General features: G+C 36.2%; 1 protein-coding gene and 1 long non-coding RNA gene across 11 annotated transcripts in view; one reads left to right on the top strand and one right to left on the bottom strand.

Moving 5' to 3' along the window:
* Window positions 1-540: 540 nt before the first annotated feature.
* On the bottom strand, window positions 541-27,236 carry LOC104006093 (uncharacterized). Its single transcript, XR_010156590.1, has 3 exons — window positions 27,086-27,236; window positions 3,614-3,673; window positions 541-2,741 (listed from the first exon to the last, which is right to left on the bottom strand). It is a non-coding gene; the product is annotated as an uncharacterized LOC104006093 (long non-coding RNA).
* Window positions 24,711-27,787, top strand: part of EPHA5 (EPH receptor A5) — a 352,552-nt gene continuing 349,475 nt past the window's right edge. For 6 of the 10 annotated variants that reach the window (XM_009447819.5, XM_063809606.1, XM_009447820.4 and 3 more), the window contains exon 1: window positions 24,712-25,954. In XM_009447819.5, coding sequence (XP_009446094.1) covers window positions 25,774-25,954 — 181 coding nt within the window. In that variant the 5' untranslated portion in view covers window positions 24,712-25,773. Of the gene's footprint in view, window positions 25,955-26,027; window positions 26,080-27,787 lie in introns of those variants that run through there. The other 4 variants (XM_001165182.6, XM_001165218.6, XM_009447823.5 and 1 more) reach the window with 3 other exon arrangements.

Consider the following 27,787-nt stretch of genomic DNA (forward strand, 5'->3'; position numbering starts at 1 on the left):
CTGTTTAAAGGAGCTGACTGGCAAATATCTTGAATGGATAAAATATAGTAAGTAATACACTAGACAAAATCCAGTAAAAGAAGCCATCCCAAAGAAAGAGTCAGAAAGAACAAGATCTACACACACATTTTTCAGCTTCGTCTGCAATCCAAAGGCAAAATGTAAAAGTATGCAAGAAACCTCAAACAGGCCAGTCCCTAAGAGGGCTCACAATTGTGTATCAGGGCAAACATTATATTTTGATGCAAATCCTATACATAGCTTATATGGCAGTGGAGAAAAGATTGCTTTTTCTTTGTTTTAGAAAAAATGCAGCATAAATTATTACCATGATGTTAAATTATTCTTCTTTCTGCTTTACAACTATTTGAGAACATTTTGCATGAGCAAAAAATATGTCCAAATATAAAGGACACCCAATGTGTGAAAGGTAGCAGCATTTTGTGGCACATGGTGTGTCACTTGAAAGAAATGACATGATAAAATTCATTTTAGTCATTTATTTATTCAATTAATTTATCAAAACAGTATTCACTTCAGACTAAGGAGAATTGCCAAAAAAAGAGATTTATGGTTGTTATTGCTGTCCACCAAGCATAAGACATTACTATTATTTCATTATGTGTTTATTATTTTTAAAAGCCTAGAAAATAGTACTTTATTTGTAGAACATATATTCTATATAAGCAGGAAGCCATGTTACATTTAAAGTAAGACTTTAAATGATACTACATTAAACTAGAATTTATTTTCTGAACAAAAATCAATAGGTAAGTAAATCAATGGAACTATTTGAGCAAATGCAACCTCTTACTATAATGCTAATATATGATCTTTTCTTTTAAAATATTTATAATCTAGTTATAACAATATCAAATATTAAAATATTGGTGAAACACTAAAGAGGTAATGACTAGGTATTATATTTAAGACTGAATCTACAAACTGGTGTTGTGTGCATATTGTCGTGGTATCATACTCAGGAGTAAAAATGTATGGATTCTTCCTTTGCCACTGCAATGTTCTAACAGGGTAGGGTAATTTTAAGCCTCACTATCTACATGTTTCAAGAATGTAATATGTGAAGGAGAAATAGGGAAGGAGGGAGAGAGAGAAACAGACTCAAATGAGGTAACAAATAGGAAAAATATCTGAAACTCTTGATTTTGGTTTTCATCATCATTAACATAGTTTTCCAGAAGGGTACACTTATTGATTCATCTGTTTATTAAACAGATTTTTACTGTGCCCCAATTATAGGGCAGAAACTGCTTTGGACAGTGAACACGTAGTGCAGAACAGACCAATCCCCTTCTCTGAGCGAATTTACATTCTACGGAAGGGAACATAAAATTAAATAAACAGACATACCAATATCAGATAGTTGTAAGCACTAGAAAAAAGCAAAGCATGATAAAGAGATGCAGCATAACAGCCTGTGGGAGTACTATTTAAAATACGGCAATTGAAATTCCAAGAAATGGCAATAAGAAATTTGAATGACATGAGGGTGCAAACTATAAGGGGTTTTAGGTTAAGAGCGTTTTGAGAAAATGGGTAAATAAGTGCTGGCATCCTAAGGGAAACAACTTGGTGTGTTGGAAACAGAGCATGAAGGACAATGTGAAGGGGACAACATGGTAGGAGATGAGATGGGGGCTTCATGTAGAGGGCTGGAAATGTAAAGAGGGTGGAGATAGCCAGTAAAGGCTTAGAGAGAATGTGAACTTTACTATGATCTGGAAGGAATGTTGAGATTTGTGTGTGTATGGGGGAGGGGGGGCAGGGGGGAGGCTGAGAGAGAGAGAGAGAGAGAGAAGCAGTGGCTCAATGATGAGATAAACATGAAAAATAAAATAAATAAAACAAACTTATTAAAATATCAAGGGTGGCTGGGTGAGGTATCTCATGCCTCTAATCCCAGTACTTTAGGAGGCCGAGGCAGGCAGAGCACTTGGGCCCAGGAGTTCGAGACCAGCCTGGGAAACATAGCGAACCCTGTCTCTACAAAAATACAAAAATTAACCAGGCATGATGGTAGATGCCTGTATTCCCAGCTGCTTAGGAGGCTGAGGCAAGAGAATCACTGAAACTCAGGAGGCCAAGGATGCAGTGAGCCGAGATCACACCATTGCACTCCAGCCTGGATGATAGAGTGAGACTGTCTCAAAAATAGATAAATAATAAATAAATAATAAAAATAAAAATAAAATATCAATGGAGTTAGGGTCATAATGTGAACTATATTAAGACTGTGAAAGATAGGAATAATTTAGAAATAAGCTGCCATTAAATGGCTGTTTGACATAAAAATTATCTTGGCAATAGTAAGAAGGACGGTTTGAAATGATGAACACCTTAGATAACCTCATCTTAACCAAGCTATGAGTCAAAAGCAGCCAGAAGATGATGTATGAGCCAGAGTAGCTAACTGATTTAACACAGAGATGACTAAATCTCACTGGATTTACACAATTCATTTATTTCTTGCTTATATCACAGAAGAAAGAGACCCTCATGGGGATGCTGCTTCACAGGGTAATCTGTGCTTCCAGGATTCTTCCAAATTGTAGCTTCCCCACTCTAAGGCCTTGAATTCCTTCCCCCTTCAGCCAAATGATGGGAAGCGCATGGCTGGGGACGTTGGAGGGTGTTTATTGTGTAGTCCAGAAAGAGGAGCAAATCACTTCAGATTCAATAAACTGGATTTAAGTGGTGAGGCCACACATCACTAAAAATACCTGGCAACCGTAGTCCATTTGTGTGACCAGGAACAAACAAACAAAAAAGAGAGAAAATACAGTCAGAGATATGCACACACATTAAACATAAGTAGCACAAAGAAAATATAGTCAAAATATTATAAATATTAAAAAGAACAGCATATACAAAATAAGTGGCACAAAGAAAACATAAAATATACAATATAGACACTATTTCTCTTATTTTAATATTTCTATTATAATATAACCAAAAAAGTCATCATTATTATAAATAACATTTTGAACATCATTGGGGCAAAGTATAATAAAATGATCTTACTTTTATTAATGTATTAACTTTTGAATTGATTTTTAAATTTTCTGATTTTCTATCCTTTCATAGAGTAAATCAGTGTAGATCATGACATTTGGATAATAGGATTATTTTAATCACTTATTTTTTCTATGTTCCCTAAGTGAATAATGCTGTTACATTATGTCTTCATTCTAAAATGCAATATGTGTATTCATCTGTGTAATTTTTGTTTATTGAAAAACTTTGTTTCTTACCAACTAGAAGCAAAGAGAACTTAAGTTGAGAAGTCTTTTTTTTCAATTTAAAGCAGAGATGTTATGAAAACAGCAATTTGGTATCTGAAACTATTTAGAAGCATCAATGAAAGCAGAATTTTTAAATATATAATAATATTCTTTCCAGATAATGTGATAGTTTTAAGTCCAGAAAAGGATGTTAAAATCACATATGGCCTTACAAATGTGACCAGTGGACAGTGCTGTATAATGACCCATGAAAAATTAGTTAAATTTCCTGTGCCCTAAACATAATTCATCATAGTAATAGCAGCAGTAATAGTAATTATAATAAAGCAATTATACTTTAAAAAATTTACTTTGACATAGAAGTCTATTCTCAAACACAGGATGCATTAGATAGCAGCAATTCTTCTAATCTAGAAAACACAACACAGAATTACTGTTGATTGCATTCAAGAATACCAGTAATTAAACCTATTCCAGTAAAATAACTATTGGTTTTAAATCTTCTGTCATTCTCTCATATTCATACACGCTATCTTTCTCTCTCTCTCTCTCTCCATTACAATATACAAGTACACTTACATAATGGTTAAAATATGATTTCTTTTTTTTTTTTTTTTTGAGACGGAGTCTTGCTCTGTCATCCAGGCTGGAGTGCAGTGGCACCATCTCGGCTCACTGCAAGCTCTGCCTCCTGGGTTCACGCCATTCTCCTGCCTCAACCTCCTGTAGCTGGGACTACAGGCGCCTGCCACCACGCCCAGCTAATTTTTTTGTATTTTTAGTAGAGATGGGGTTTCACCATGTTAGCCAGAATGGTCTCGATCTCCTGACCTCGTGATCCGCCTGCCTCGGCCTCCCAAAGTGCTGGGATTACAGGCATGAGCCACCAAGCCCCGCCTGATTTGATCTTATCATTAGTAAGTTCTAATATAGATTGATGTTTTAATGATGTTAATCTAAAGCAGTGATTTTTAAAAGCATGCACTTTCCTTATATACTACCATAAGAATTCAGAATAAAATAAGTGGTCTCAAAAAGTTTCCAGGTTGATGATTAAATTGTAACAGTTTAAAGTAGCTAAGACATTGAAATTTTGCTTCTTTTAAATACTCCTATTTAAAAGTGGACATATTATGTCAGTCCTTTAATCACATCCAATGGGATCTAACTATCAATGACACTCAACACACAGCACCACAGATTGTAAAGAAATACATGAGTTGCACATGTTTGTTTTTGTCTTTAGATCAAAATTAAATCCCAATTCCTCCATAGGATTTTCAAATGACTGTATATAATACACTTAAATATTTTGTTTAAACTCTTTCATTGCTTCTCTATGATATAAAATATGTGTTTAAATTTAAAATCATTTTTTAAAATTTCCTAGGAGCATAAGACAGTAAAAAGTAAAGAGTTTTTAAAAAGTTATTCTAGCTTCACATGTCTTTCCTATTACACATAAAAGTAACATACAGTTGATCAAAGATCTTCTATCATGTATCCATAGATGAATTTTATTTATCATGAGAACAATGCAGAGTGCAACATCCATTCCATTTCTTTATGAAAAAATAGGTCTGAGCATGAAGAATCTATATTCATATAAGTAAATAGATAGAACAAAAGTATTTGTTATAAGCATGTAACCGAATCCTTAAACCCTGAGTTTTGTACCAAAAATTGTTGCTGATTTCCCATTAAAATACATTTAATGAACTGTCTCTGATAAAATTATTAAATCACTAAATTTGGTTCTCCTTCAATTTTGTTGAAAAGTGTGATTTAAAAAATACCCGAAAAAGCATTTGTTTTCTAGTCATCAGAATTATTCATTTTCCCAATTCTGACATCAATATCTGGTTTATCCTGTGTGCATCTGTGTATGATTGTGTGTGTGTGTGTGTGTGTGTAAAACACTGGAAATATTTACAGCTTGGCACAATACAAAGTAATTAGCCATTGAATAGATGAGAAGTATTCCTTTTTGGTATAAAGTGGGAATAATCTTAATTGAGAAAGAGAAAGGAAAGGAGTTGCTTGACTCAGAAGCCTTATCAGTCTTATAATATATACAGAAGTGAGGATTGGAAAATTAATTTCCTTAAAACCATCTGTGCTTTTATCTTATAACCCCAGGGTATGTATACTCCAGTTAGAAGACAACTGGTCTAAGGAGGCTATTTGTAAATTCTTTGGAGTGTTTGAATATACAGACATAGGTTCCCTGCTTCATCCCTTTTTGAGTGGTCAGCATGTCACAGATGGCATGCAATGTGTCTTGTGTAAAGTGTAGAAGCTCCACATCCTGGAGAAACTGACAGTGTCACACTTAATCTTTTATTTTCCTAAGCATTTGGTGACTTCTTGAAGTTTGCATGTGCATAGTTGAGTGGACTTACACACTATGATTTATAGTTTTAATTAAGCAAACTCACAAACTATACGAGTTGCTTACAAATATTTCTGCCAAATAAACATGTATTAAAAATAATATAAGATTTCATAATTCACATAAAATCAACCATCAAAAATTTGCAGCACTGATATTTATAAACCAAATTCATTATTTTTATAGGCCACACTATAAGACAAAAGCGATGACAGTCTAAATTGAAAGGATAAGAGGTCAGCAAGATTTTTTCTAAGTCATCAAAATGATCATTTGAAGTATAATTGCACATATTAATTAATTAAAATAATTTTCAATAATCATTAACTCATCTGTATTTTGTGATGGTTTACAAAGTATATAATCCATAAGTAAAGAAGCAGAATTACACACTTCATAAATAAATAAACGTGTTGAAATATTTGTCCAAAATATTTCAATGATTGATAGAGTGTGTTATCAAAAAAACTGTGGGGCAATAGGTCTATAGAAAAAGGTTGTGTTAACTTTTCCATATGATAGAAAGAACAGTAGGTCACTAATTGCCTGTTTGGAAATTTATCACATTATATCCTCTCTATATAAGACACTAAATGAGAAAAGAGAAGAATCAGTGAGGTTTGGGAGCAGTGTACTATTAATGATGCTTGTAACAATATAATCATGCTGCCCTACATCTATCAATAGTATAGGTGATATTATATATTTCATAATAATTTATTTGTAAATAATTAAGGAAGTGACTTGTAAAACAACATAACATAAATGTTGGGAAAAAGTATGTAATTAGACACAATTTTCTTTTAGAATGAGTGGTTTCCCAGCAACATTCCTAGTCAATGTAAATTCCAACAGAACTTCCAAAGTATTTGAGTTGTGAACTGAACACATTTTTGTTTCAAGCAGGCATTCTTACCGCAGAGAAGCAGAGGACTGCAGAAACAAACAAATCTTTCCCAGTTTCACAAGCTGGCCACAGATATCTTCATCAATTCATTCACAAATACAGATTTTGCATTAAAGATTTTATGTGTGTGTCCTATAGAGCTAGGTAGGCATTCTGTTTAGCAATAATATTGCCATTAATTTATATGCTTTAGGTCAATGAACATTGAACAATGAATATTTTCCTTCCACTGCAAACCAAATTATAGACACTTAATTCCTAAAAGATCCATGACTTGAAATATTATTGTGTTCCAATGTAATCAGTGGGCACCTAAAATGTCTTTCAATAGAGTTCCTTATTTCAGATCTGAGAACTGCACACAGACAGAAAGGATACAAAGAAAGTGCAATACAACTCAAAGCAAAATTCACACAACTTAGAACACCTAAACACCTGAAAAGAACTGCAATAAAAAGATAGATTTGTCTTCACTAATTAGCAGTTTCCAAGTTAGGGAAGATGTAAGCACGCCGGACTATAAGGTGGAAGCTGAAACTAACTAGAAAAGAGTAAAACAATTCAGTTCTATAAAAAGCTATAGGAAAGAATTGTAAAAAATCCTGAAAATGGCTCTTCCTCAGGCATTGAGCTTTCTCAGCCACACTTGCAAACACAATTATAGCAATTTTAGCAGTAGTTGTGTGCAAATTTGAATACCAATTATACATATGTAAAATAGGTATACAGTTTTATTAGAAATTTAATGTATGTCTCTCCAAAATATGTTAACTAAAAGCTGCTTTTTACTTAAGTAAAATAGTGAAACCGATTTAAATGACTTGTAACTAAACCAAGGTTTGTTTTTTGTTTTTTAATTTAGACTTCTAAATGAAATTGACACCTAGGATACCATCAAAACTTTTTCATTAAGCTAGAAGAAAAAAACTATTCCACTCAAGAGAAAAAAAACTCAACATAAACCTAGATCCAAATTTAATCCTTGATATTATAGCGACTTCCATGATTTCCTTAAGGTAATGCTAAAAATATGAAGCAGTTTGTCTCAAATTATGTCTTCTTTCCCAATTTTGCTACTGTTCTAAAATAGAAGATGTAAAAGAATGTTTAGTAAGAATGTGGAAAAGAGCAGAAAATGGGGGAAATGCATTAACGTATGTATTTATGTAAATAAATAATTTTGATATATTTTTGTGTTGCTAGACTAAAATATGTATGTCTTCTAAATGCAAAAATACTTTAAAAATCACCATTTTATTTTCAGTGTTTTGCAAGTTAATATACCATGATCTTAGACTTTGAAAATATTCCTAACACATTCAAGGGTGTATGAGTTAGTCATAATTCTAATATAGAGTGGTTATAACAAAATTACAAAGTGTGATAATTTATGAAAAGTTACCTGCTTATGAATTGTGAGACAGATAATATTAAAATCATTTCAGGTCAATTCATAAATATGATTTGAATACATAACACATTTCAGATTATTCTAGAAATGACACTGTCAACAAATATGACTAGCACAAATTTTCTGCCACTAAAGACTTCATGAAGTAAAGGAAGATCATTGGAACCACCAAGTCCAACTGTTCCCTTGGAAGTAATAAAAATACACAAGAGTAGAGAGTCATTCATTCATTTTTTATTAAGATATAATTGACAAAAATTGTATATATTCATCGTGTTCAATAGGATGTTTTGATATGTATGCATTGTGCAATGGTTAAATAAAGCTAATTAACATAATTCTCAGCACATATTTCTTATTTTTTTGTGGGGAGAACATTTAAGACCTACTCTCTTAGCAATTTCCAAGTACATAATACATTATTATTAACTACACTCACAGTGCCAAACTTATTTATCCTGTGTAACTGAAACCTTGTACACTTTGACGAACATCTCCCCTGCCCCTGACAATTCAGTCTTTAAGATTGTGGCCTATTGGTAAATACTTAAATAAGAAGTTATATTTGAGCAGATCATTGAAAAATGAGAAGAAACTCCACAGACAGAGAAGTCAAAGGATATTTCATTTTATCTCATTGTTGACACATTCATGTATTTTTCTCTCTATCCCTTCAAATATTATCTAAATCATTAAAAATTTTTCTATCCATCAGGTTTTGTTTGAAAGGTCATTTTCTGGGTGAGATCATGCATGAACCAACAATACTAAATAGCTTTTCCCTGTTACTCAGCTTGAGTATCTTAACTTTTTTTTTTTTATTTTAAGTTCTGGGATACACGTGCAGAACACGCAGATTTGTTACATAGATATACATGTGCCATGGTGGTTTGCTGCACCTGTCAACCTGTCATCTAGTTTTTAAGCCCTGCATGCATTAGGTCTTTGTCCTCATGCTGTCTCTCCCCTCGCCCCCAATCCTGCCACAGGCCCTGGTGTGTGATGTTCCCCTCCCTGTGTCCATGTGTTCTCATTCTTCAACTCCCACTTATGAGTGAGAACATGCAGTGTTTGGTTTTCTGTTCTTGTGTTAATTTGCTGAGAATGATGACTTCCAGCTTCATCCATGTCACTGCAAAGGACATGAGTATCTTAACTTTTAATCAAGGAATTTAATTGTTTATATTTATTTCCATAACATTGTATTTGGTCCAATGTATAGTTTAATTTTATGTTTTTTTTGATTCCTTTTTGTTACATCTTTTGTTTTGCTGACTTATTTTCTTTTGTAATTTTTAAAATAGGGTCCTGATTTCAATTCAAGTACTTAAATATTTTGACATGTTCATTTAAAAAAGATGAGTTACATTAATAATAAAATTAAACTCTTTATTTTTACACTCTTTTACTCATTTTCCTTATATTACTTTCCCAGCATTTTTCTTAGTTCATATTTAATATATCTTCAGGTTATAAATTTCATAAAGAAATAAATTTGTCTTTCCAGATTGTTTAGACTTAAACATTCTATTTTGGAGTTATAATTACAACAGTTATTTATATCCACTAACATCCTATCCCTCCCCACATAAGTTAGAGCTTTCATACATTTATATTAGTTTTTACCTGTTGAATAGCCTTCCTTAGTTGATATTTCATTCATCTCTTTGTGGTACAAAACAATTCTTCCAGAAATTTTTAAAGGAAAATATATTAGGGTTTTGTTCTTTTGAAGTTATACATGGCTCTGGATGTTTTCTACACATATGAACCATATGTTTGCTAAGAATAACATTTTTGAATTACAATTATTTTTCTACAAAATCTATTGACTTTGCTTCACTGTCCTCCTGCATTAATTGTTGCATAGAAAAAACATGAAACCCCATATACTCCTTAGAGAAAAGACACTATCAAAATTTAACAATAAAGTAAATGAAAAGTTTACTGAGAAACATTTGTCAAAGCTTAACTACTTCCTGCTTTGGGAAGGGAAGGGCAACAATATTTATCTTTTGCCAAACTTGAAATATTTCCACTGAAAGGTTTATAAGCATTTTAGGAAACAACTTGGCAATATTTAGTTAAGATTAAAATGTCCCTATTTACAATCCTTCAATTCAACAGTAAAAAAAAAAAAGGATCACTAAATGGTGCATCAATCTGTATGATCAGAATAGTGTAAAACTACACAAATAACCAAAAGATATACACATTTATTCACATGTATAGAAGCTGGAAATATAATGCTGAGATATAAAAACCAAATTGAAGAATGTTACATATAATATGTTAAGCATTTGCAAAATATTAAAAAAACACACAAACCATATTATTTTTGTTTTAGTTTTATTTTTATCAATGTTATACATGCATATAAGAATCACATAATTCTATATGGTTTCTGAGACAGTGATTCATTGTTCCTAACTTTGAAAGAAATATCCAAAATCAACAATTTCAAACATTTTAGCTGATTATCTGTGCATATAACACTATCTCTAAATACTATATACATATGTTAGCATCTCTATTTCTTACAATTTATATATTATCTGTTGAATTTGCAATAATAAAAATAAGAACTTGATTTTCTTTCATTTCCCTCTACAACCATTCATTCGCGTCTTTCCATCACTCCTACTTATCAAAAGTTTTATTGCATCTACATTAACTATTCACATTATTACCATGTGAATGCTATTGATAGGTGAGTCAAGATCTAACTTATGATTGCTTGTCATTTCCTTAAAATATTGTTTTTCCTGAATAATTGTCTGGTTCTTTCCACTTATCACTAAAATAACCCCAAATTATCTGCCAATGATCTTAGATGTTTCTCCTCGCATTAATATGTACGGCATTCCATCAATTTTATCCTTTTATAGAAATATCTCCAATAGGCTCTGATCTGTTCAATTAGGACTGGTTGGTTGGATTCCATGCCTGAGGTACATATCTCATCTTGGGATCATCCTTGACAATATTCTGAGAATTCTGTTCTCTTTTATCTCAGTGCTGCATATACATTTTCTGAATCCAATGTGTTGTTACTTCTTGATTTACACTCATGTTTTGATACAGCATATCAACCAGTACCTTCCTAAAAAAGGCTGAATGAGCAATACTAAGAATATAAATGAATTCAATCTCCATACGTGTTGATAATTCATCTGGATGAAAGAGTCAAGGTTTAAACTATTTTTTTTTCTGCATTTTGAAGACATTGCTCCATTGTAGTCTATTTTCCAGTCTTGCTGTAAAGTGTTACTGATTCTGACTCTTTCCACATTTCTTGCTTTATTTTGTTATGTTTATCTCTCTCTTTCTGGAAACTAATAGCGTCTTCTCTTTTTCATTATTGTTCTGAAATATCATGTCCATGTGCCTTTGGGTAAGTTTATTTTTACCAATTTTCCTGATCACTTGGTATGGGGTATTGGCTTTCTTTATGCAAGCTTGAGCCCTTCATTTTTAGATGTTTTATTTCAATTATTTGACAGTTTGATTTCTTGCATTTCTGGAATTATTTTAGAATAATAATACTTCTAATATTTTGGCCATTTTACCAGTCCTCTGAATTTCTTACATTCCTTGGTTGTTTCTCAGGTTTTTGCCTCATTGTTTAATTTTCTAAAGGTATAGTTAAGTGTTTTTTTTTTTCACTTCAACCATATATATTTAATTTTCAAAAGCCCTTTTCTTGTACTCTTCTATTTTTATGGCCATCTCATGACTTCAAAGCTGAGTAGGGATTTTCTTTTTTCCTGTTCTCTTGCCCTTTGTAATGTTGAATGTGTTTGTTTTAAAAATATTCTTGGCAATTCTGTAGTTCAGTGAACAAAGGCCATGCGTGGTAGAGACACACTTTCTAAGATGTCCACCATAATCTCACCTTCTGATATTATGATATTCTGGCTGACCCAAGGCCTTGCTTCTAATGAATTGAAGTTGAGCCTTGAGATGACTACAGTTCCATCCAACAACTTGATTTCAGCCTGTGAGAAACCATGAGCCACAGAACTCATCTATGCTGAGCCCAGTTTCTATATCTACAGAAACTGTGAATAATAAATGTTGTTTTTAGCAAATAAGTGTTGGGATAATTTGTTTTACAGCAACAGGCAATTAATACAGCATATGATATTTATGAAGCTATTCTTATCTTCATTCTTCCTGATATAAACTAGAACAGAGCTTTCTGTATTACTTTTCTTAGTGAATAAAACTGCAGTTTTGAATGGGGTAAGGCAGTAGGCAATCTAGTTAGTTAAGTGACCAGATTAGTGACCAGAATCTGGAAACAGGATACTTTTGAAACACACTTTCAACAAAACTCTGTTTTCATCCCATTATTCCACTATCAGGGTTACCTAATACCACACATTTCAGAGGTTTCTTGTGGAAAAAGCTATTTAGTTTTCCTACCTGTTGATTTAGGATTTAACTTTCTTGGTCTATTAGATTATTTACCACTCATTCATTTGCTGTTCAGCTTCCAAAATATTTTTCTGTCTTCTCTTTTCCTGTTCTTTTGCCCTTTGTAGTGCTGAATGTGTTTGTTTTAAAAATATTCTTGTTAATAACTTTAGTAAATTTTCAGGGGCCATCTAAAATGGATTCAATCCACTATATATAAAGCAAAAAGTAATCAGTACATTTCAATGATTTTAAACAAATATAAATTTAGTATTTATTCATGTGGGATTAAGGATACATTGATGTTTTTATATTAATCTTTGGAAGTGTTTTGTTTTTAATATTTTATTGTCAAATTTAGGTTTCAAAAACATGATTAAATATTTTATCTAGGTAATAAGGTTCTTGGGTTTTCATAGTATAATAACATTCCTGCATGATAATAAACTAAAAGCCATGAAAACATCTAAAAGGGGAAGATATAAGAGGACTTCAAGTAAAACTCATAATATGAAATAATTAAGACAGTTGATTTTTACTTTGCAAGTGCTTTTTCTTTTTTTCCATAAAATAAACACTTTGCACACAAATAAATATATTTCCCCACAGTATGCTTGTACAAACCAAGTCACAATCCTATGCCCACATGTGTGATGATCTTTAAAAAGCGATCTGTTTCCATTTTCTTTAGACCAGCTACCTGACATTTCAAAAGATAAGAAGTACTGCTCAGCTTGAATGAACTCAAAAATATCTCTGCAAATGTATTTGAACATATCTTTTGAAATGTCAGTTTGGGACCAAGTGATATGAGTTACTCATTCAAATACTGGAATATAAGTGTTAGGAGTGTGGAACAATTTTTAAAGAGATAGAATAAGATTGAAGAACATATTTTGAATAAATCAATTAAGTAAAAGTTGTGTGGCTACTACTTCATTAAGATAATTATTTCTCTACTCTTAGGATGCTTAAAGTTTAAATATAGAAATATGTTACATCATATATATACAAGGATATTTATTTGATATTTGAATTTTCCTCTTTTATTTATTTAATATTCTATTGGCTATTTCATCTCACTGTTTTTTTGTATATGTTGAATATTTTTGTGTGTTCTAATATTTTCTTTTTAAGGAGATTTATTATATTATTGGATCCAATTCATCTTGTTCTTGTTGGATAAGTTGAGGGTGCAATGGGCATGGCTATAACCACATATCATCAAAAATTGATGGTGAAAATGACTTACCATACAGCCTAACAGTTGCACTCTTGGGCATTTATGTCACAGATATGAAGACTTATTTTCACAAAGAAACTTGTACACAAATGTTCATAGCAGTTTTATTTGTAACAGCCCAAAGCTGGAAACTACCCAAATGTCCTTAAATGAGTGAATGGTTAAATATGCTGTGGTACATTCATTCTATGGAATACTAATTAGCAATAAAAAAGAATGAGCTATTATTGACTTACAAATAACTTGGATGAGCCTCACAAACTATACTGAATGAAAAAGCCAATTTCAAAAGGATACAAACTACATCATTCCATTTATGTAACATTTGTAAAACAGCATAACAATAAAAATGAAAATTGGTTAGTGATCTCTAGGTGCTAGGGATAGCGGGTAGTGGATGTGTGGGTATAAAGAGATAACATGAGGGAATATTGTAGTAATGGTACAGTTGGGTATCCTGAGTTTCCTGATGGTTACACAAGGGTACCCATGAAATAAAATTACATAGATTCAGGTACACACACACACACACACACACACACATTCACACTTACACATGAGCACTTTATAATATGTGAAATCTGAATACGCTTTGTAAAATGTGCCAATGTCAATTTCTTGGTTTTGATTTTTAATTATAAATGTGTATTATGATAACATTGAGGGAAATTTGAGAAAGTGTACATCGGACTTCTTTATACATTTCTTTGCAACATCCAGCTAATCTATAATTATTTCAAAACAAAATGTTTACAAAAAAAATCACTTGATGTAAAATAATTCTGATAGGCAAAACATTAAGAGAAAATGCAATATTGCAAACGTTTACTTTGTGGAATCTCATCGTTTTGAGGTTACTAATGTTTACTTCTTCTCACCTTCCATTGGGGGCCAACGAAAGCTATTGTCCTTAGACTTGTTCACTGTGGATGTCTGCAGGAAGGCTTCATGTACATGCCTATGAAAAAGGATTCAAAAGTGTTTTTTTTTCCTTTTTTTAAATATTGAAGGGAGTATTTCCATTCTGCCCTTTGCTCTTTTTGATTATTTTTCATAAACATAAAATGAAATTTGATGTTACAATGCAAATAATACTAGGAATATGTTTTGTAAAGGTAAAAAAGTAAGATTTTTTTTTCCTAGGTTTTTGTTTTGTGGAAAATTTAGTTAATTTTTAAATATGTTTTTATAAAATAACTCATACACCATCATTTTCATAATTTATTAATTGTCATCTAATAACCAAGTTCAGAATTAACAATAAGAACTATTGATGGATTTCAAACCATGACTTTGGTTTGTGATTTATGATTCACGTTTAAGCCCTTTATTAAGTCATGTACTTCCCCCTCAGTGGTCATCAGCACTGATGATTAAATACATTTTTAATTATCAAACATAAAGAACTGATAGTATCTTTGATGGAATCAACCAGTTTTACTACAAACCATCACTTACATTTTTATATTTGCCTCACATCCTTTTATCACTTTATGAAAATTATGTATTTCTTCTATCCACATAGCTTTCTGTGTTTTTATATAATTTTATAAATTTAACAAGTAGGAAAGGAAGGGAAAAAGTATTATTTCAGGGGCCAGTTTCATTTTTGGGTCAGTATGAATAAAGAAAGTTTCTTATGGATTTTTTTGAATTATGATTGTTGAGGATCTGTGGGCAGAACCTCCATGAGAGAGATTGGGCAATATATTAGTCTATTTTCATGCTGCTGATAAAGACATAGCCAATACTGGGAAGAAAAAGAGAAAGAGGTTTAATGGACTTACAGTTCCACATGGCTGGGGAGGCCTCACAATCATGGCAGAAGGCAAGGAGGAGCAAGTCACATCTTACATGAATGGCGGCAGGCAAAGAGAAGAGTGAGCTTGGGTAGGGGAACTCTTCTTTATAAAATCATCAGATCTCATGGGACTTAATCAGGCAGAGAAGGGTTTAACCAAAGACAATGCTTTGGGAAATATTCTTCTCAGTTGAGAAGATAAGAGTTTAGGTGCTTTGAGGAAGAGGAAGATAGAAAATGGTTTTCAAAGATGAAAAAAGCCAGGAAAATGGACATTAGAAAACCATTTGATGACAAACAAATTCTCTGTGATATTTTCTTAGTCTGTTCTCATGCTGCTAATACATACCTGAGAATGGGTAATTCATAGAGGAAAGAGGTTCAATTTTCTCACAGTTCCACATGACTGGGGAAGCCTCACAATATTGGTGGAAGTTGAATGAGGAGCAAAGTGAGTTCTTACATGGTGACAGGAAGGCAAGAGAGCTTTTGCAAGGAAACTCCCATTTATAAAACCATCAGATCTCATGAGACTTATTCACTACCACCAGAACAGTATAAGGGAAACCGCCCCCATGATTCAATTATCTCCACCTGGTCCCACCATTGACAGGTGGAGAGTATTACATTTGAAGGTGAGATTTGGGTGGGGACACAGACAAATCACATCATTCCACCCCTGGCTCCTTCCAAATCTCATGTCCTCACATTTCAAAACCAATCATGTTTTCCCAACAGTCCCCAAAAGTGTTAACTAATTTCAGCATTAAGTCAAAAGTGCACATTCCAAAGTCTCATCTGAGACAACAAAAGTCCCTTTCACTTATGAGCTTGTAAAGTGAAAAGCAAGTTAGTTGTTTCCTAGATACAATGGGGTACAGGCATTGGGTAAATATAACTCTTCCAAATGGGAGAAATTGGACAGAACAAAGGGGCATCAGGCCCCATGCAAGTTCAAAACCCAGTGGGGCAGTCAAATCATAAAAGCTCCAAAATGATCTCCTTTGACTTCATGTCTCATATCCAGATCACACTGATGCAAGAGGTGAGTTCCCAGGGTCTTGCGTTACTCTACCCCTGTGGCTTTGCAGGGTACAGCCCCCCTCCTGGATGCTTTAACAGGTTGGCATTGAGTGTCTGCAGCTTTTCCAGGAACACAGTGCAAGCTGTCAATGTATCCACCATTCTGGGATCTGGAGGATGGAGGCCCCCTTCTCTCAGTTCAACTAGGCAGTGCCCCAGTGGGGGTTTTGTATGGGGATTCATACCCACATTTCCCTTCTGCACTGCCCTAGCAGAGGTTCTCCATGAGGGCTTCCCCTGTGTAGCACACCTCTTCCTAGACATCCAGGTGTTTCCATACATCCTCTGAAATCTTGTCAGAGGTTCCCAAACCTCAACTCTTGACCTCTCTGCACCTGCAGGCCCAACACCACATGTAAGCTGCCAAGGCTTGGGGCTTGCATCATCTGAAGCAGGGACCTGAGCTCTAGGTTGGCCTCTTTTAGCCATGGCTGGGATGCAGGGACCAACTCCAGAGACTGCAGAAAACAGCAAGCCCTTGGGTCCAGCACACAAAATTATTTTTTCCTCCTTGGCCTCCCAGCTTGTGATATGAGGGGCTTCCATGAAGACCTCTAATATGCCCTGTTAGAGGCGAATGTCTTGGTGATTAACATTTGACTCCTCATTACTTACGTAAATTTCTGCAGCTGGCTTGAATTTCTCTCAGAAAATGGGTTTTTCTTTTCTATCACATCAACAGACTGCAAATATTCTGAACTTTTATGTTCTGCTTCCCTTTTAAACATAAGTTCCAATTCCAAATCATATATTTGTGAATACATAAAACTGAATGCTTTTAACAGTACCCAAGTCACCTCTGGACTGCTTTGCTGCTTAGAAATTTCTTCCACCAGATGCTCTAAATCATCTCTCAAGTTCGAAGTTCCACAAATCTCTAGGGCAGGGGCAAAATGCTGCCAGTCTCTTTGCTTAAACTTAGCAAGAGTCATGTTTGCTCCAGTTCCCAACAAGTTCCCCTTCTCCATCTGAGACCACCTCATCCTGGACTTTATTGTCAATATCACTATCAGCATTTTTGTCAAAGCCATTCAACAAGTCTCTAGGAAGTTATAAACATTTCATCTTCCTGTCTTCTTCTGAGCCCTCCAACTGTTCCAACCTCTCTGCCTGTTACCCAGTTCCAGAGGTGCTTCAACATTTTTGGGTATCTTTACAGAAGCACCACACCCCTGGTACCAATTTACTATATTAGTCAGTTTTTACCCCGCTAATAAAAACATAAAGGAATTTATAAAGGAAAGAGGTTTAATTGACTTACACTTCCACATGGTTTGGGAGGCCTCACAATCATGGCTGAAGACAAATGAGGAGCAAAGTCAAATCTCACATAGCAGCAAGCAAGAGAGCTTGTGCACGTGAATTCCCATTTATAGATCTATCAGATCTCGTGAGACTTATTCACTACAATGAGAATAGTATGGGGGAAACCACCTCCATGATTCAATTATCTCCACCTGGCCCTATCCTTGAGACATGGAAATTACTACAATTCAAGGTGAGATTTGGGTGGGGACACAGCCAAACCACACCAATCTCACACCGTAAAACTTTAGGAAGTGAAATTTCAATTTTTACTAATTCTGTGATATAGTCTTCTCCTCTTTTCACATATTTCAAGAAAATTAACTATTCATAACCTACACATATGATCGCGAAGAAGAGGAATGTTACCAATTATGAGGTAAACCAGTGTGGAAAGAAAATAGAATTAGAACTACAGTCAATAAAGTTAGTGTGCTGGAAAATTTAGTGGGAAAATGCATTGAAACATGAGGTACACAACAGAAATCATGCATCCTAGGAATTTTGGAAGACTTGTAAATGTTGTGGATACATTTTCTGTGGACAGAAAATGATTAAGTCAAATAAGTATTGTACCTAACTCTTTTTATAATAGGGGCAAGAGGCTAATTAAAGTAATTTTTACTTTACTATTTTTTGGTAATATAAAGTTACTAATTATTACCATCTTTGTACTCTTTTCTGTCTCTCCTTCTCTTCCACCTTCTTTTTATTTTTTTCTTCCCTGTTCTCTCTCTCTCTCGTGTGTGTGTGTGTGTGTGTGTTTGTGTGTGTGTATTGATGACTGCATATACATTTTCATCTAAGATTTGTTTTTGTTTTTGTTTTTCAAGACAGAGTCTTGCTCTGTCGCCCAGGCTGGAATGCAGTGGCAAAATCTTATTTCACTGTGACCTCTGCCACCTGGGTTCAAGCGATTCTCCTGACTCAGCCTCCTGAGGAGCCAGGATTACAGGTGTCTACAACCACACCCAGCTAGTTTTTGTATTTTTGGTAGAGATGAGGTTTTATCAAGTTGGCCAGGCTAGTCTTGAACTCCTGACCTCAGGTGATCCACCTGCCTCAGCTTCCCAAAGTGCTGTGATTATAGGCATGGGCCACTGAGCCTGGCTTAGGATGTTTTTTTTTACTCATGTTTTTCTATTGTTATATGTTATAAATGCTAATTATTGAAAATGCAAACATTAAAAATATAAAAATAAATTCAATTCATCCCACCAGTCATATACAAATGTCAATAATGGGATATAGCTCTTCAAACTTAAAAAAGTTTGCTTTTTATTAGCCAGGCTTTATATATATACACACACACACACACACACACATTTATATACATATATTTATTTATAAATTTATATATATAAATATATACAAATATATATATTTATATATCTTTATATATCTCTCTTTATATATCTTTATATATATAAAGATAGCTTTAAATATCAAAGTGAAAGTCATATATATATATATATATATATATATATATTCTCGTATTTAAATGGTCCTCCTGGGCTTTGTGGCTCACGCCTGTAATCACAGTCATTTGGGAGGCTGAGGTGGGAGGATGGCTTGAGGCCAGGAGTTCAAGACCTGCCTGGACAAAGTGAGATACCCATCTCTATAAAAAATTAAAAAAAATTAGCCAAGTATAGTACTGCAAGCCTGTAGTGCCAGCCCAGGAGTTCAAGGTTACAGTGAGCTCTGATTGCACTACTGCACTCCAGCCTGGTGACAGAGTGTCTGTCTCAATAAATAAATAAATAAATAAAATTTTAAAAATGATCCCATAATATTCTATTATGTAAATATACTATAATATATTAACCATTTCATATTAAAGATTAGAACACTTCTGGTTTTTATCAGTTAAAAATACCGTTATGTTTAATCTTTTGGCCCATTTTAATTTACTCACAATATAAAAAATGTAATTGCTAGATCTGAAACTATGCATACCTTAAAAGCACTTGATGTTATTTTAAAACAACGATAATAAAGATGTTTCAGATTAACATCCCACGAACAGCATATCAGAGTACATGAGATTATCACTGCTAACTTTTAGCCGGAAGCTTGTTCAATAGACAATGAACAGTGGTATCAAAAGCCTGGGCTGGACTCCCGGCTACTAGGGAGGCTGTATTCCTGGCTACTTGGGAGGCTGACATAGGAGTATCACTGCAGGCCAGGAGTTCCAGGCTGCAGTGAGCTATGATCCAGCCATTGCACTCTATACACTCTAGCCTGGGCAACAGAGGGAGACTCTGTCTCAAAAAAAAAAAAAAAAAATCCTAGTTGCATATGTACCCCTTTATTATTTATGCTATTGAAAAAATTGATCAGTTTTCCCCTAGCAAACTATAGCAATTATTTTATAAAATATGTTTTTGTAGGAGTAGATTAGCTATCAATTTCAAGTCACATATCAACTGAGAATAAACAGTTCTCTGAATGTGAAAAATATTACAGCTTATTTTTCACGTATTTGCAAATACTTTTGGAGTCCAGAAAACAGGTTAGAATAGGTAGAATTTTAACTCTAACAGTAGTGTTATTTCCATTTTCTGACTCTTACGTCCACACATTTCCTACTTTTTCAGTCCCAAAAGTCCGTATTATCCCAGCATTCACAACTTCATCTGATGCCAGTTATCCAAGATGCTGGATGCAAACAATAACCAAAGAATTTCCTGGCAAGTCAATTTGGCTCATCATAAACTCTAGTAGCCTTGGCCTCATGCTATGCTGCAACATCTGCAATCCTAGCACATTGATAAAAGAATGATTAAAGAAGAAACCACCACCATCAACAACCACCATGTCTCTTCGGCTCACTGTAATTCATCTGAACATCTTATTCTTTCTTCTTTGCTACATAACTTCCTATTAATAATCACGAACAGTGTGACAACTTTATTCTGTTCTCAATATTGATAGAAAAGAGATAAAAAGAGTGCTGATTGTGATATGGACATCTTTAATAAGTGAAATTTCTGATAAGTAAGCATTTCATGTATTGTTACGTTATAAAATACTTTCTATATTTATATCCTCATTAATTTATTAAAATGGTATTAATGTATTTTTTTAATTAAACACCCATCTGATAACTTGTTAAATTTAAAAATAATTTAACTTCACATTAATAGGTAGAAATGTGAGTCATTAGCAAAAAGAAGAGATTCTAGGACTTCGGAAAAAAATGCTTAAGAAATAATACTAAACAAAAAATATTTGATGTTTTATGTTCATTAACTTAAGACATAATACACACAATTATGGATATATTACAATATTATCTATGTTGTGAACTTCAAGAGTTATTGATTGCTTAAATATATTTTAGTCAATATTTACCTTTGAGATCAAAATAATTAATATCACCGTACATCTATCCTCTTTAGAAAATTATGAATCTGAAAACTTCTTTAGGGTATCTTATCGTTTCATTAGGGTATCATATAATTTCTCATCTAAAATCTACCATGGGTTAAAATTTTGCTTTGCTTGTATTTTTCACCAAATTCCCCCAAAGAAAGAATCTAGCTAAGTGACAAAAATATTTAAAACTGATCTGTAAAAAATTGCTACAATTATATGAGAGGAAAAATGCTCTTGAGTTTATGGAGTTTTATTTAAATTGTTTTAGTAAAGACTGTTGCTTATATTTTTTACCATGGTTTAAAGGGGCTGTGTGCCATGTGTTGAGCTACTATTATCTGACCACAGACGTCAATCTTGTTATTTCCTTGATTTGGTCCATTGTCTTCATTGTACACAAACAAATCGTGTGCATGTTTTTATGTACACGAAACAGTATTTTTCTTTAAGTAATGCTTGCTTATGATCCTTCATTTCTTGTTTTCTCCCATTCATTTATCTGACCTATACTACCTATTTTGAAAATCGCTTTTAGACTTAAACCTGAAAATTAAAATATTTTCATGTATTCATTGCTCCCATTCATGCAGAATTTTGGGGTAGTTCTCTTTTTCTGATCAACCTGGTTATCAAATTTATTCTTTACTTCTGTTATGTAGGACTTTTCTCCAATAGACTCAATCCCATGGGTGAAAGTTTCCGTGTCTTACCAGCTGTGAGACTACTTGGATCACCTAATCTCATTTCCTCAGTTTTCTCATCATTAACATGGGGATAATAATTACACCAACATCAGGGTTGAAGTGTCAGCATTAAGTAAAATAGTTAAGGTAAAAACGTCACATAATGCTTTACACATAGCAAATCTTCAGGAAAAACTAGCAAGGCTTTCTGTCAAAATTACTTTTCTTGAATCTTTGAATGCAGGGAAGATACATTTGGGCTTATTGATACACTGAACCTAACTATAATATTAAAACTTTTTATGAGGTTAGTAAACTTTCAAGGCACCTTATCAAGGTTACTTTGAATATCCTTCCTTCAGGAATACTTAGTACTGAAGTCACACAAAAGCACAGATCTTGGGAGACACTAACCACTTGCATCTTTTAAGGTCATAGTAGCTATTCCAAGAAATGAGAAATGCAAACAATAGGGCACCAAAACCAATATTGATGGCATGGCCTTTTGTTGTGCAAAACAGTAAGTATAAAAGAAAAATATAAACCAAATCTAGTTTTCATGCAATGCCATGGTTCAATGTAATTGTGTTAAAATAAAAAGTATTAATATGCCAAGACATCAACACGTGGCCAAATGTGAATCTCCTTTGAGCTTGAAGTCCAAGTCAAACCACCATCGTTACCTTTTCTGATTAACCCTCCTTAGATCAAAAAATGATTTTCATTGTTATCAGAACTTCATGAACTTTACAGCTTCAGTGAACTTTACAGCTGTTCATTCTTTCAGAGATGTGTAATCAATATTATTAAAGAACTATGAGAAAGATGGCTGCAATTTAAGGTGGAGAATACAAAGAATTTTGCTTTCTGTATTCTCAATCATGTAACTTAGCTATGTTGGGAGAAGATAACACACTTATGCCCATGCTGACCAGCGTCCCAGGTTTTCTTTGACAAACCAGATTTAAATTCTGTCTTTCTTCTCTTTAGATATACTTAGACAATTTTATTCCACCGTTGATTCAGAAAATATTGGCATTGTGTTGATTTATGTAAAGCTATGAGTACTTTGAGGAGGAGAACGAAGTAACTTTTTTGTTGGGAAAAGAAGAATTTAATCTTGAGTGCCTGGCCCTCCTAGGACACTGGGTATGATTTAGATGACAGTAGTGTGTGTGTGTGTGTGTGTGTGTGTGTGTGTGTGTGTGTTGTGGTGGGGTGGGGTGGGGGGCGGATAAATATTTCCAGAGATGGGATTTCTTTAGAATGGAATGACAGGTAGAAAAATCAGAGAGGCATGAGGTAATTTAGGGGAAAAATGAGTTTAACATTGTAGTATAGAATAAAAAATATATTTAAACCATTTGTAGTAGAAGGCTTTAAATTCTAGGCTGAAAAATTTGGTTATGTTGTGGCCAATAGTAAATAATTGGAGATAGATGAACAGGGTAGTCACATAGACATGCAACCAACGGAAGGGAAGAAGGCTTGAAGATTGTCTTCTCCAAATTCCTCATTTTACTGATGAGGATACCGAGGCCTGTAGAAGTAAAGGAACGAGCTCAAAGCCCCATTAAACTCATATTAGTTTTATTACATATTTCTGGGCTTTAGATATCATAGTTGGTATTCTGCTTAAATATTTTTAAGTAACTCAATTATAATTGTAGGGGAGAGGGGAGCTTACATTTTGAATGGTCCTCAAATAGAAACATAAATTTTAACTTTCCACCTCACCCGTGAGGCTTTTTGCCAAACTGAGAAACTGATTCACTGCTCTTCCTCTAAATTTGCTTCATCCATTTGGAGCACATTATAATAAAAAGAACCTGCTTTCAGACTTCTGGTGCCAAAACATTTCAGGAAAAAAAGAAATCAAAGATGAGCTTTCACCTCTTTACAAAATTGCATCACTGCTGCTTTATTCTTTCATCTTTATTGCAAATATTTAAACAAAAAACAAATGTCACCAGCTAAAGATAGTGAGGAATTTATTGTGGAGACAAACAAGGCTCTAGATATGTCAAAACTGGTGAGCTGACTCACCTTTATTAGGTGTGAACGGAAGCCCAAGCTTTACAGTGGTTACTATACATGAAATTAGATGAGATATCTTTCTTCTATAATCAGACCTTTCTGTAAGTGCTTTCTCTGCAGCCTTTTGTTTTTAAATGCCTGTGTACTAAAATTGTCCTTCAAATGTATCTCTTTGAAAGAATGAATAAATCGAGGGAATATACTAAAGCAAGAAAAGACATAATAGAGGTGAAGCATAGAAAGTTGATTGTTTTAACTGTTTTTTTTTTTTTCACTGTTTGTAAATCTCCCAATGCTATAGGGCACAATCAATTAAAATAATTAATTTTTCAAAACCCTGAATTTATTTGACCGAGGCTAATTTCACTGGAATGTATGTCGTGTATCTGCATATCGTCCAATTTCTAAAATACTAAAACATTTTATCAATGAAATAAATGAATTAAATCGCCACCTATGAAAGTACCTGGCACACTACAAATCTCAATAGTCAAATTCTTTGACTCCTTGAAATCTCAAACAGAGCTACCGCCTCTTTATTTACTCTACAATTTACTTCTGAAGAAAACGTTGAGTAATTATCCTATTCCGGCCATCAAAGTAGGGGAAGAACAGAAAGGGTCAGCAGCGGTAAGCGGTATGGGTGTTTAAGAAACTAGCCACGGACCAGCAGAGCCTGCGAATGCGCGGCGATGTGACGACAAGGTTGTTGATGCCACAGCCTGTGAGGGACAGCAGGCAAGATGCCAAACGGAGGGACCCGCGTCTTTAAGGGCCGCCGGCTGAGGTGGGGCTGATCTCCCTTCCGCCTCCCGGGAACCCCAGTCCTCGCCAGCGTCGTCAGGAGGATTCCTTGCCCTAATTATCCCGGGAGGAAGACGCGCCTTTCCCGGAGACCGCTAGGCAACACTCACCAAGGCAGCCTCCAGATTACTTCCCTCCGTGGGTGTGTGACTTCGTCGAAGCAACTCACACTTACAGTAGATTCTCACTGGCGAGGTTGCGAGCAGCAGAGGGCGGGGGAGCTGGGAAGAGGAGGAGGGAAGGAGGGTGGGAGGCGCTGAGCTGGGAGGCAGAGGAGACGCCGGAGCTCCAGACACAGCAGGAGCTCGCCTTGGCGGTGCAGTTTCAACCTCGACTTCGCAGCCGCGCACACACCGCCTGCTCCCCGAGCAGCGGGAACCGCAGCAGCTCCTGGGCCGCCGCAGCGCAGCTCCGCGCTCCTACCGGCCGGCCGCCGTCAGTCCCTCCCCTCGTCAGCACTCAGCCCGCAGCTATTTCCTTCTGCCAGGCTCTTTGAACTCTGGATCTTTGCTTTTGCTCGCTGCTCTCCTGTTTTTCATTCTCCACATTTTCTCAAGTCCTCTTTCTTTATCCTTAGCCACCCTGCTTTTTTCCTCCTTTTTTAAAAAATCGGAGATTTCGTCTTAAAATGATTTGTCTTCCTTACCTTCGTCCATTTCAACACTGAAGACTGCAAAGAACCTTCACCTTTCCCCTAGTGGTATTTAAAAATTCTCAATCCGTAAAAAGTCTTTTTGAAAGGCAAAGGAACAGGACCCAGGACCCTCTCGACACCCTTGATCCGAGTCCAGATCTGCACTAGCAACCAGAACTAATATTTCATTTAACCCCACCAAAGGGGGAGGCGAGAGGAGCCAGAAGCAAACTTCAGCTGTCTCAGCCGGATCCGTGGTTCCCACATTTGGAGGAGCCGCGTGCCAGAAGGCGTAGGACCCCAAGGGGGGACAAGGAGGACTCCCGAGTCTCCCTTCGCCGCTCCGCGAGGCCGAAGCGGTGGACTGAGCCGCTCGGGACAGCGGCACCGGAGGAGGCTCGGAGAAGATGCGGGGCTCGGGGCCCCGGGGTGCGGGACGCCGGCGGCCCCCAAGCGGCGGCGGCGACACCCCCATCACCCCAGCGTCCCTGGCCGGCTGCTACTCTGCACCTCGACGGGCTCCCCTCTGGACGTGCCTTCTCCTGTGCGCCGCACTCCGGACCCTCCTGGCCAGCCCCAGCAACGAAGGTAGGGAGATGGGGGTGGGGACCGTGGCGACCTGGGGCGGAGGGGCTAGGCGGGGCCTGGGAGTTCAGGTCTCCGCGCGCCGGACGCTGCTGCTGCAGACTAAATCGCAGTCTCATCTCAAATTGGTATTTGTCGTCCCCTTCCACTGGCCTTTTCGCTCCCCTCTACGGTTTTTGGTTGCATTGTTTGACGTTAGCTGCGGAGTGCTGGGCAAGGAACATGAGTGTGGACAGAGGCTGGTTGGGGGGCTGGGAAGGTGGAAAACCTTGGGGTAAAGGAGGTCGAGGCCTCCTTTGGGGAATGGAGGCCCGTTCCAGGGGGATGGGTGCGGCTGGGGCTCACTTAAGGCGCGTGGGGAAGTGACATTTCGGGCTTGAAGGAGTGGGAACTGTTGGAAGCTCAGTGACAAGGATCTCTGGAGCAGTGGGGCTTTTAGAAACCGTTATTTGAGGCCAGTGATGGGAAACGTTGTGGGGGTGGCTGGATGCTTTTATTTTTGGGGAAAGTGCCTGCTGGGAGCTGTTATTTAGGGCATCACCAGCTGCTATTCTGGGGTGGGTGGCAGGAGCTTTTATTTCTCGTGGGAGGGGTATAGCGAAGGACAGAAGGCGCCCCACACAGTTGGGTGCCCTTCTTCTTGGGGGAGTTCATTGTCACACTCAAGCCAAGGTGGAAGAAGGCGAGAAGGTGGGATGCCGCGGGAGGAGGGGTGAGGGGGAGTGTCGCGGCTAGGAAGTTGCCGCTAAAACCCACCTGGGCATGTGTTAAAGACGGAAAAGACCTGCTCTGGCCAGCACCTGATCCAGGAGTACCCAGTCCCCGTCCCTACCCCCAATCCTGTGCTCCAGACCCAGAATACTGTCCCTGCCTTTTTCTGGGAGAGTAGAGCTGGCGCGGGAGCAACACCTGTGTCGCTCTTCGTGCTCCCGGAACAGTGCTCAGCCCCTCTGCCCGCCTGCCTGTTGGACCTGAGACCTCTGCCTTTGGGTCCCCTCCAGCCGCGCTTGCTCCTCTCCCACACCCGGACTGAGCTCGGGTCTCAGCCCAAGGGCGCATTACTCGCGGAGGGGCGGGAACAGTATCTCAGATCCAGATCTGTCAGCTCCACCATGAAAACATAGAAAAACCTACCCCCTTTGGCTAGAATGGTGAGGTTTCGGTTTGGGGCTGTGGATGCGACGCGTGAGGCTCAAAACCTTGCAGAAATTCCTTCCACTCCTGAGCACGGGACACTAGACCGGAAAGATGAAGCAGCAGCGGTGGAGTCGTGTGTGTCCTCGTGACTTGCATGGGTTCAGTCTCCGCTGTAGGAGAAGGCGCTGAGCTGATATCCCAGCAATGCCAGCTCTAAAGGAAGGGTGTGAAAGCAGGGCAGATAGAGGCTCCCCTGCCCTCATCCCATGAACTTTCTCTTTAACCTCTAAGTTTATTTTTTAAACGCTAATTAAAGGCTTATGTGTATTTATCTGCATTTATCTATATACATATATAGGTAATCTCTCATGCTTAAGCCAAACAATTGGGCATTTTCCCTTTCTGATAAAGTTGAAAAAATGTTTTTGAGAGTCGTAGACCTTTTATTAACACCTTATGTTAAATTCATTCTGTTAGACGTCTGGAGGATTATAACAGCTTTGGAGGAGGCTCTTTTATTAACTGTCTTATTCCACCGAAAGGGGCATCCTCGTTTGAATTTGAAGAGGTTTAACAGTAATATCATTCATCCTTTCGTGTTTCCGTTAGATTTCAAGTCCTCTCTCCAGGTGTGATGGAAGGGGAGAACTTAGGTGGAGATGAAAGGGAGTCGCTCTTGGTTAGAAAATTGGAAGAATT

Source organism: Pan troglodytes, chromosome 3 (genome assembly GCF_028858775.2).
Source record: "Pan troglodytes isolate AG18354 chromosome 3, NHGRI_mPanTro3-v2.0_pri, whole genome shotgun sequence".
In the NCBI taxonomy this organism is placed as follows: domain Eukaryota; kingdom Metazoa; phylum Chordata; class Mammalia; order Primates; family Hominidae; genus Pan; species Pan troglodytes.